This window comes from Garra rufa, unplaced genomic scaffold (assembly GCF_049309525.1).
Source record: "Garra rufa unplaced genomic scaffold, GarRuf1.0 hap1_unplaced_002, whole genome shotgun sequence".
NCBI lineage: Eukaryota > Metazoa > Chordata > Actinopteri > Cypriniformes > Cyprinidae > Garra > Garra rufa.
In genome coordinates, this window is record NW_027394277.1 from 13,645,090 (window position 1) to 13,657,391 (window position 12,302).

The 12,302-nt window shown below is 41.0% G+C and overlaps 1 protein-coding gene across 1 annotated transcript in view; it reads left to right on the forward strand.

The window, feature by feature from the left end:
* LOC141305375 (uncharacterized) overlaps positions 1 to 8,143 on the forward strand; it is a 566,500-nt gene extending 558,357 nt beyond the window's left edge. Inside the window, exon 2 of the mRNA XM_073832476.1 lies at positions 7,086 to 8,143. Coding sequence (XP_073688577.1) covers positions 7,086 to 7,723 — 638 coding nt within the window. The 3' untranslated portion in view covers positions 7,724 to 8,143. The remainder of the gene's footprint in view (positions 1 to 7,085) is intronic.
* The last annotated feature ends 4,159 nt before the right edge of the window (positions 8,144 to 12,302 follow it).

The window sequence follows — 12,302 nt, forward strand, 5'->3', positions numbered from 1 at the left end:
ACATAGTCGCTCAAGGTATGGGCCCATGTCTCAGAGCAGTGCAGGCAGTTCATCTAGCTCTTCAGGCTTCTTCAGGAATGGTGTTAGGACAGACTGTAAATGTAAGATGCCCTCATGCAGTGTCTGCACTAATGAATCAAGCAAAAGTCACTTCTGTAACATCCTCTCGTTGGGGAAATTGGCTGACATCCCTCACAGCCCCGAACATTGTTTTACAGCGGGCACCAATCACGAACCCATCCTCATGTATGATGTCTGCAATGACTGAAGTTGTTTTAGAGGATGAAGGAGAAATCACTCATGATTGTGTTACGCTCACATACACACCTACAAGTGAAATGAAAGAAACTCCCATAGATAATGCAGAATTGGAGTTGTTTGTTGATGGTTCAGCTCAAGTTATTGAAGGTAACAGACGAGCAGGTTATGCAGTAACTTCTCCCACTGAAGTCGTAGCTTCAGGTCGTCTTCCAGATCATTTTTCAGCTCAAGCTGCTGAACTAGTAGCCTTAACTAGAGCATGCACGCTAGCGTCAGGATCAATTGCAAATATCTACACTGATTCCAGGTATGCTTTTGGGGTAATTCATGATTTTGGTATAATTTGGCAAAGTAGACAGTTTTTAACTTCTGCTGGATCCCCCATTAAGCATGCTGGATTAGTGAAGGATTTAATGTTTGCCATGAAACTTCCAAAGAAATTAGCTGTGATCAAAGTGAAAGCACATCTCACAACTAATACTACGGAAGCTAAAGGAAATGCTCTTGCTGATGTAGCTGCTAAACAGGCTTGTTCATATGCAAATATACAGGTGTGTTCAGGTAGTACAGCACAGAAGACAATTCTGCCCCCTGAATCAATCATTGATCTGTACAAAGATGTTCCTTTATATGAAGCATGGACGTGGTTAGACAAAGGAGCCACAGTGGATTCATTTGGTTGCTGGACCAAAGGGGGAAAGTATATTGCTCCCGAATCTCTGCTGCCATATTTGGCTCAACAAATACACAATTTGGGTCACAGTGGTTCAGCAACAATGAATCACAGGTTCTCAAATCAATGGTGGAATCCAAAATTCAGAAATGTAGCCACTGAAACAGTCAAGAGATGCGTTACATGTCAAAAAAATAATGATGTGCCAGCAACAACTACGGCAGCAACACACACCCCAGCTCCACCAGGACCTTTTCGCCACCTGCAAGTTGATTACATATCATTGCCTCCGTGTAAGGGAAAAACTGACGTTTTGATAGTTATAGACAAGTTCTCAAGATGGATAGAAGCTTATCCAACAGGGCGTGCCACAGCTGCACATACTGCTAAATGTCTTGTCTCTGATTTCATTCCAAGATGGGGATTACCAGATAGCATTGACTCAGATCAAGGTACCCACTTCACGGGACAGGTAGTCAAGGAAGTGTCAAAAATGTTGAAAATTAAGTGGAATCTTCACTGCCCCTACAGGCCACAGGCGTCAGCGCAAGTCGAACGCGCAAACAGATCAATCAAATCCAGGCTAAGCAAAATGCATCAAGAAGGAGTATTATGGGTCGAAGCACTGCCAGCGGTACTGTGTAGTATGAGAGCTTCACCCAACAGATCCGTAGGTCTAAGTCCTCATGAGATTATTACAGGACGCCCAATGCAGATGCCAGGTGTGATTGATCTCAGAAATGCTGATGTGCACATTGCCTCAGATGCCCTGATCACTTACTGTGAAAACCTTACAAAGGCAGTACAGAGTTCCAGAGAAAGAGTCGAGTCATGTTGGCAGAATCCACCAGAAGGTGGACACACGATTGTCCCAGGTCAGTGGGTTATGATAAAATCATTCAGAAACAAACCATTAGAGCCTAAGTGGCACGGACCACATCAAGTGATGTTGATTACAGCAGCTGCAGTTTTGTGTCAGGGAAGGAAAACCTGGACTCATGCGTCACACTGTAAGGTTGTTCCCCCACCTACAGGGATAGGATAGGACACACAGACCAGTGAGGAGCCCAGGGAAGAACCGAATGCAATAAGCTTTCGGGGGTTAAACCCTGCGGTGAAGATTTTCCTCATAGGCCTTCCCCATCCACTAGTCCATCCTTACCTCACTGTTTCTTTAGGTGTCACGGGAATTAAGAACTAGGGAAAGAAGGAACAACAAGACTAGACTCAGATTGAACAGAGGATACAACTCTATTGTTTGCTGTCTTTTACAGAAAATACTGCTCTGTCGTCTTTTGTTTTCTTTCTTAATCTGTGCAGATACCCCTGGATGGCTATCCTGAGACCTACACACATCGACCCCCCTCACCTGTGTATAAATCTACAAACTATAAAGAACAACTAGACTCACGGCCAAACCAACTGTCACGGAAGACAGAACATAAAAAAAAAAAAAAAAACACAACGCAGAGAATCACATGAGAGAACTTCAGTCATCCATCAACATGATCAAGATTGCCATTCTAGTAATCACCATGAACATCGCACAAGCTATAGACTCCAGAAACAACATATTCTTAGAACTGATGAATATGTCAAGAAATGCCTTGTTTGCTGGAAAGAACGTTTGCATGCCACACGCACCGTCTGTAGGAGCAGGAATCCCATGGGTGGCACACCCTATCTCCAAATGTGACACGTGTACCTTATTCAATCATCATACCAGTGGAGTATTCAGCAAAGATACATGTCACAACGTAACCATTCCTCCAGCTTCTCAGTGTTGCATACCTGGACTACCATCCTGCAACCTAACTTCAGCTACTCCCATCATGACAGATCTACTCCTGCCAATGATGTTCTATTGGTGCATGGAAAATTATGCTCCAGCATCGACTCCACTGGGTGAAATTCCCCGTGAACGTTGCAGTTTTGTGATTGAAAGAGGAAGAGATGAATCCCATGTGTACATTACTACTACAGAGAAGAAACAGGAAAAGGACTTAAACGAGTGTCTCTCCAGGAACCCATCCCTACCGAAACTTTTTGCAATAAATCAGTGGTGTATGATTCCTCCACCAACTGGCACCTTCTGGTTATGTGGAACCTCTGTCTACAATATCCTACCGAGCCAATTCAACGGCAGGTGCACCTTGGTTTATGTCCTACCGGCTATCAGAGAAAATACACACACCTCTACAAGCCCTCCACATTTATTAAATTCAGCTCCTACCCCAAAAAAAGAAGATGGCTGCATCCCCGGACTCACTTGTGCACAAACATGGTGGTCAAGAACTCTTGGAGCCTTAATCCCGTTTTATGGTGTCATGCAGGCCCTGGATCAAGTCAGAAGCTTATCGAATTCTGTACAGAAACTAGCTAATGATACAGCTTTGGCAATAGGTAATATCACGGACACTCTCACTTCTCACAAGATAATGATCCTACAGAACAGAGTGGCCTTGGATTACATTCTTGCAACGCAAGGAGGAGCCTGCACCATTATTGGCCCTGAATGCTGCACTGGGTTAATGGATCCAACAGAGAACTTGAACAAAATCCAACAAGACATTCTTGATCTTTCAGCAAAATTACATCAGATGACTGAAGATAGTTCTTCATGGTTTGGAAACTTGTTAGGGAAACCCTGGCTGTGGATCAAAGAAATAGCAGTTCTGCTATTGATTCTCCTACTGGTGTACTATCTATGCGTCCACAGTATCAAGTGTTTCATTCAGCAAATGACCCACGACCATCACAAGGAAATTACTGGTCCAACCAGAAAAGACTATTACCCGTAAGAACTTAACGGGCCCTAGCTACATGTTGGTTTCTGTGTCAACATGCCGTTACAAACAATCACCACAGAGCAAGTACTATGTGCCTGTAACAATCAAAGGTTACAAGAACGAACTTTTAAATGTTTAAATTTGTATTATGTGAGAGTTATTAGAACTCTCAAAGAGGGGATTGTAGGATTACAAATTTATAAAAGGTTAAACATAGATTCCAATATAACTGCCTAAACAGAAAAGTAATGCATATTGTGATTTCTAAGAGCAAACAAACCAGACCCTGAGACAGGAACCTTATGTCTTTAAGCAGTTCCTGAACATCTGGCAGGTTTCTCTTATTAAGTGTGAAATCTAAGCTCAAAGTACAACTGTGTCCTTTTGTTTATTCCCTTTGCATTTGTATGCTAAATAGATCAAAGCCGGGAAAATCCTACTAGGCTGACTATCTGTACTGCATTTGCATGCTTTGTTTAGATTGACTCCACCTCTATGTTTTCCTCTCCCCCTGGAAAGGTATATAAACTGTAATGTATATGCCTTAGTAGACGACTTTTGATGACTGCAGCGAACGAACAGCTAGGATCTCAATAAAGAGAAACTTCTGCTTCAAGATATCCAAAACGTCTCCTGGTCTCTGAGAAAAGTTCACAACAAAGGGATACAGCTCCGACCGGAAACTAACAATGAAATTAATTGTTCTATTAGATTGTGTTTTTTTTTAACATCTACACCTACCCCAACCCTAAACTTAGCCCTTACTATAATACATAAACAGTATTATTGTTGTACAGTGTGATAAAAAAATAATGTTAGATTGATGTGCGCATGCCCAGTGGTCAGATCTGTCTCCCTTCAAGTCTAAATCAGGGGGCAGAGGGGGGATGCTTTTAAATTCCTGTAGGTGGGAGGTTGACCAAATTGAAGTTCATGTGAGTTTTCTTATTCAGAAAATATTTTTTCCGATCATTCTGATACCTGTTGCAGGAAAGGGGAAATAGAAGTGGCCGCTTTAAGACTGCTATTTACGGGTGTTGTAGTCCACAGCGAAGTGTAATGTGGGTAGTGTAGTTCGACACGTGTGCTGATGTGATGTGCGCTCTCGCTGTGTGCTGTGTAGTTGAATCGGATGGAGAAAGTTTTTATTCTGCTTCACTCAAGTTATTCCACCCCGGAGCTCTTTGCACTGTGAACCTGACAACATGAAAATAAGTAAAACAACGACATGCATCGGTAACTTTTGTCCGTCTCATCCTTTGCACGAACATGAATTGAATTGACGAGCTGTTATCTCCAAAATGCTGCAGTAAAAAGGTTTCATATCAGTTGTGCATATAATATGGGACGTCCTGAATAAGAACTGATCATTGTTTTTTGCTACTTTTTAGAAATGGGGTCTATATACCCCGTTAAAATGTAATCATGTCCCATATCTCAAAAATGCTGCAGTAAAAAGGTTTCATATGAGTTTTGCATATAATATGGGCCGTCCTGAATAAGAACTGATCATTGTTTGTTTTTATTACTTATTAGACTCTAAAGTCTAATAATGTCCCATTTCTCAGAAAAGAACCGTCAAGTACACCAATAAATAAAACGGATATTAAAGCAGAAATGCAAATAAATAAGTAAAAATTCACAAGCATTTTGTAGTATTATCAAAGAGTATAGTACTTCTATACTCTTTGGTATTATCTCTCAGTGCTGGGCGTCTAAATGAAAAACGCTCTGCAAGCGCGTTCTCTCTGTGTTGTTTCTGAAACTACTGTAATCACTGTAATATGTGCGCACACTTAAAATCAATCGTGGCTGGCTTGACCGTGTTTTTCTGAACCGCAGCTGGCTTTACCGCAGTGATTATTTGCATGAGACGCTACTTTAAAAAAAATTATAAAAAATACGGGACAAAACCCGCCCCGTATTGATTCAAAACGGGACGCGCAATTTCATTCTCAAATACGGTACGATTCCGTATTTTAAGGGACGGGTGGCAACCCTATATTAGGCGCATATCCAGTCGTTTGTGCAGATAGTAAAGCTGAAGCGCGCTTTGCAGGACACGGAGGCTGGTGTGATGTGAAACTTAATTTTTGCTTAAACAGGTAGGGGTAATATATCATCCGTAAAGAACTAATTTAAATAATTCAAATCGAAAACAAAACTCTTTCATTAGCTATAGGCCTAATCCATAAATATACATTTAGGCATTGAATGCGCGTCCAGTGAGCAGATGACGAGTCAGGATCGGCAACTTTATATTTGTGTCAAATACTAGTTTATTAATAAATAATTTGAATATCTCCTTACTTTTTCCTCTGACACATTCAAGGTGATTATTTTAGCGGTTAGCTTTAGCCTACTGCGTGCATTTGAACGCGGAGGCGCGGTTGTCATTGTGACAGCACAGCCCTAGTTTTGCTTCAACCATTCAAGTGAGCCCGACTGTACTTTAGTAGTGTCTCTCAAATATTGCTCAATCTCTCTCGCTCTCTTTTTTTTGCTGTCTCTGTGTTAGTGGCAGCAGTCTGATCTTCTTTATTCATATTTAAGCCTGAATGAGAACCATTTCGCGGGGGGATGCAAAGTGTATGAAAAAAAATAGAATATTCGAATCTCAAAATTTTAAATCGAATGCCAACCCATGGAACGAATATTCAAATAATCGAATATTCTGGTCCAGCCCTACTTTATAGCCTAACCCTTTGTGTACATCTGGCATTGTAAGCTGCTCTCCCAGGTTCAGGAAACAGTCCTCCTTGAAATGTGCATCACCCACTCAAATATTTGCATTTTACTGTTCCAGAACAGTTGTAAATATAACTTAAACACTGATTTCAAGTTGTGTCCTCATTTGAAAGGCCAAACCAAGTAAGTTTGCTTTTCCAATGAAACGTTCTGCGACTCCTCAACATGGCGCTGCAACACTACTACAGCTGGTAAAGTTACGCTTTCTTTCTTGTCATATTCATATTCATATTTTTTTATGGGATGTGTTACGCTAACCTACTCACACCGTGACGTGGACAAGTGGGAGGGGGGGTTTGAACGAGCCATTTTAGGGAGTTGTGGCTAAGTCTTATCTTGTATCATAAATTTCTCTTTGGTTTTGAGACTTTAGGCTTTGCAGCTTCACAAATCTTATCTAGGCACCAACAGCTTGTAATACTCCAAAGGAAACCACATCATATGACCCCTTTAAATTATCTTTATTATTGATATCCCACACACCAGCTTTACAAAATCTGCTTCTGGCGCCACCATCTGTAGGACTTATTGGCACTGTTCACAAATGTTAGTTTGTTCATGTTTCTCAGCTTATAACAAGTTACTGACAATTAACCCTTTTTATTTTATTTCAGAGTTGATTAAAGAAAAAGAAGAGAATCAAGAATCAAGTCAAGTTAAGGAGAAAAATCATTACAAAACTGCAGAGAAATCGTATAAATGTTCACACTGTAACAAGAATTTTAGTCAGTCAGTACATTTGAAAACGCATGAGATGATCCACACTGGAGAGAAACCTTACAAGTGTTCAAACTGCAACAAGAGATTTATACGGTCAGCATGTCTGAAAATACATGAGAGGATCCATACTGGAGAGAAACCTTATAAGTGTTCACAGTGCAACAGGAGTTTTAGTCAGTCAGCATATATGAAAACACATGAGAGGATCCACACTGGAGAGAAACCTTATGAGTGTTCACACTGCAACAAGAGATTTAATCAGTCAGTACATTTGAAAAAGCATGAGAGGATCCACACTGGAGAGAAACCTTATGAGTGTTCACACTGCAACAAGAGATTTAATCAGTCAGTACATTTGAAAATACATGAGATGATCCACACTGGAGAGAAACCTTATGAGTGTTCACACTGCAACAAGAGATTTCGTCAGTCAGTTCTTTTGAAAACACATGAGATGAATCACACTGGAGAGACACCTTATACAGTAAATGCTCACACTGCAACAAGAGATTTAGTCAGTCATCATATTTGAAAATACATGAGAGGATCCACCCTGGAAAATAACCATATCATTGCACTGCACATGAGAAGCATTTTATTCAATCATCTGCTATACACAGTCATGCAGAATATCTCTGGCAGATTTACACATACTGGTCTGGCATGTACTGTATATGTATACTCATCACTACTGGTAAATTAGAAGGAGAGAAATCAATCTCATTAGTTTTCACTTTTACTTTCAGTAGTTAATGATCATTTTGCTTTGAGTCATTATTAAATGTTCCTTTTTTATTAATACATTATCTTTACTTTTTATATTTTATTAACAACATTTGTGGTCAACTGATGTATTTGCATGAGAACATTTGTTTTAGCTTTAATAGTTGAAAGCCATGATGTTTTAGGCTTTATTTGAAATATCTAAATAAAACTTTTAAATGGAATTGAATTACAAGCCTTTATTGTCTTTGTGTGTTTCTGCATACAGTGAAATTAGGAGCATTACTCCTGACTGGTGTTAGAAAAAAACATGTAATACAGACAATATATGAGACTAGAGACTACAGACTGTACAGTATCATTATAAAAGTATGTACTACAACCGACAATATTTATAATAATTCTGCACATTAAGATATACATAGGCCTATATAAAGGGCTGGAAATGGGGGAGACGCAGGGGGTGAATTTCAAGGGGGGACGGCGTTTTAGTTCCAACTTGATATAGGCATGGCATTCTGGCTAATGCAAGAGGGGCCGGACTATTTTCTTTAATGTGGGCCGGTCAGATTTTTACATATATATATATATATTTTACATGCCAACAGTGCATATGATGGGTTTTTAGCGCTTGCATTATGTGTTTTCCCCGTGGGCCGCTGTACAATGTGAGTTGGCCCATTGTGTTAATTATATATATATATATATATATATATATATATATATATATATACTGCTCAAAAAAATAAAGGGAACACTTAAACATCAAAATGTAACTCAAAGTCAATCACACTTCTGTGAAATCAAACTGCCCACCTAGGAAGCAACACTGATTGACAATTAATTTCACATGCTGTTGTGCAAATGGAATAGACAACAGGTGGAAACTATAGGCAATTAGCAAGACAACCCCAATCAGCGAGCGGTTCTGCAGGTGGTGACCACAGACCACTTCTCAGTTCCTGTGCTTTCTGGCTGATGTTTTGGTCACTTTTGAATGCCTGCAGTGCTTTCGCTCTAGTGGTAGCATGAGACGGAGTCTACAACCCACACAAGTGGCTCAGGTAGTGGAGCTCATCCAGGATGGCACATCAATGCGAGCTGTGGCAAGAAGGTTTGCTGTGTCTGTCAGCGTAGTGTCCAGAGCATGGAAGCACTACCAGGAGACAGGCCAGTACATCAGGAGACGTGGAGGAGACCGTAGGAGGGCAACAACCCAGCAGCAGGACCGCTACCTCCGCCTTTGTGCAAGGAGGAACAGGAAGAACACTGCCAGAGCCCTGCAAAATGACCTCCAGCAGGCCACAAGGTCGGGGTTGTGCTTACAGCCCAACACCGTGCAGGACGTTTGGCATTTGCCAGAGAACACCAAGATTGGCAAATTTGCCACTGGCGCCCTGTGCTCTTCACAGATGAAAGCAGGTTTACACTGAGCAGATGTGACAGATGTGACAGAGTCTGGAGACACCGTGGAGTAGGGCTGCTGAGGCACGTTTTGTCAATGAAGCCGGTACTTCGATTAGTAGTAAATCTCCAGCACGTGCATTCAGCTGGAAAGGCAAGTAATACACAGAGACGTAAATCACTGACAAGCCATGCCAAATCGCGCTAGAAATCAAATGATCAAGCACGATTTGGCGTAGCTTGTCAGTGATTTACGTCTCTGTGTATTAATTGCTGAACGCTGAATGCACATGCTAGACGCACGTGATGAAGATTTACTACTAATCAAAGTACCCGCTTCATTGCAAAACGCGCCTCACAACATAGAGCGATTAATCGTGCAGCCCTACCGTGGAGAATGTTCTGCTGCCTGCAACATCCTCCAGCATGACCGGTTTGGCAGTGGGTCAGTAATGGTTTGGGGTGGCATTTCTTTGGAGGGCCTTTAGAAGTATCAAGATGAGATCCTCAGACCCCTTGTGAGACCATATGCCGGTGCGGTTGGCCTGGGTTCCTCCTAATGCAAGACCTTATGTGCCTGGAGTGTGTCAGCAGTTCCTGCAAGACGAAGGCATTGATGCTATGGACTGGCTCGCCCGTTCCCCGGACCTGAATCCAATTGAGCACATCTGGGACATCATGTCTGTCTCCATCCACCAACGCCACGTTGCACCACAGACTGTCCAGGATGCTTTAGTCCAGGTCTGGGAGGAGATCCCTCAGGAGACCATCCGCCACCTCATCAGGAGCATGCCCAGGCGTTGTAGGGGGGTCATACATACACGTGGAGGCTACACACACTACTGAGCCTCATATTGACTTGTTTTAAAGACTTTACATTAAAGATGCATCAGCCTGTAGTGTGTTTTTCCACTCCCATTTTGAGTGTGACTCCAAATCCAGACCTCCATGGGTTAATACATTTGATTTTTATTGATAATTTTTGTGTGGTTCTGTTGTCAGCAAATTCAACTATGTAAAGAACAAAGTATTTAATAAGAATATTTCCTTCATTCAGATCTACCCCATTGGATCACATAGATGCGTCCACCATCTTGGAACGATCAACTTTACGTCATTTGCCATATAGTAGTTTCGTAGACCAATGGCTGTGCAGGACCGTGGCATTTCCAATTTTCAGTTATTACTATGGTGAATGACAGATCTATGGGTGAATGACGTCAAGTTGACTGCTGCAATATGGCGGGCGGCTTACGTATCGTGGCCCATAGAAACAGTCGCTAAGAGATATCTATGTATATACTGAAGGAATGGAAGTCGGAAGACATCATGGTATGTCCGAATTCATAGTATTCGAAATTCAGTAGGCGAGAAGTACCCAGATGACCTACTGCTTCCGGCCGAATTCTCTAGTAGGCATACCATGGACACTTTCATATCCCATGAGGCTCCGTGAGAGGAGGCGTCATATTCGAAAAGTGGAGACGCAGCTTTTATCTCAGGATAAAACATTGTTTATTGTGATTAAATACACTTGTTTAACACAATCTAAATAAACGGTTGACTTATTGAAAGTTTAAACATTCTAAATCGATGAGGTGAGTTCGTGAATCGGCTGTAAGAAGTTGTTTTGTACATCAGCTTGTTAACACATTTATTTTTACGGAGACATTCGTTGTTAAGCAGTTTAATGAAATTAGAAAATTAAACAAATTAAAACGATTTGTTTCCTCTTTTACTAGTGTTAATTTTTAGTTGAGATTTTGTTGGCTGCATATCAAGCTAGTAATAAGTAAAGTTATGCTTCAGCTTGTCAATGATTACTGTTTTGACATTACAGGGACTGATGAACACACTCATCTCCTTATTCAGTGGAGAGTGGCTAATGAAACCCTCTTCACTGGAAGGAGAAATGCTGCCATCAAAGGTTTTGAGTAAGTAAACAAATTATGTAAAATGTACTTTTATTCAGGTGCTGTTGACACTGAATGTAGTACACACCAACACTTCAAGCAAAGGTTTTACTGCATTATTTTTATGCTTGATTTCTGTGCATTTATTGTGATAGAGTTTTTGTGACAGAGCAGAAGCTAGATGGGAAAATTTCTGCTGCCCAAGTTAAAAGAAAGTGGGAAAACCTAGAACAAAAATATAAAGAATTGAAAAAAAATGGTTCACACCAAAATTTGAGTTCTTTCATGATTTGATAATGCTAATGTTGTTAATGTCATAGTAATCTAATGAATATAATTGTTCTTGGTATTTTGCTTTTACATTTTTTGTAGGATCTTAAATGTCCACAGACTGGTGTGAGTACAGAGGATGGTGAGGTTACAGCAGCATCTTGGAAATGGTGTGCTGTCCTGGATGAGGCAATAGGGGGCAGACCATCCATCACACCACCCACCCTTATTGCCTCATCCGGATCAGATGTTGCTGTAACCTCACCATCCTCTGTGAGGTCAACAGCTGAAAGAGCAGGGAGGAAGAGGAAGGACATAGAGGAGGTTATGTACGAGATGGAGGAGAGGGAGGCGGAAAGGGAAATGGAAGCAGTAGAAAAGGAGGAGAGGCGATGGAGAGAGATGATGGAAAGGGAGGAAAGAAGAGAAAGAGAGAGACGAGAACAAGAGGCCAGGGAAAGAGAAGAAAGAAGAGACAGAGAAATGAGAGAGAGAGGAAAGACGAGACAGGGAGACAAAGGAGAGAGAGGAGAAATTTCTTCAGCTTTTAGAGCTATTTGCAAAAAAATTAAGAATATTAATAAAAACTATATTTTCTTTCCATTTGGTTTTTCATTGTTACATACTGGTTATCAAGTTTCAATGCAGTGTTAGTTTCCATGGATTTACAGTAGCTAGATTTTGTCAGTTGTAAAGTGGCAATTAATAAAATGTGGCATTGAGTAACAACAGTTTTAAAGCACTTATGTGCACACTAATTTTGTGGTAGTTTCCAGCTGCTTTTTAAAGCAAAATGAGTGT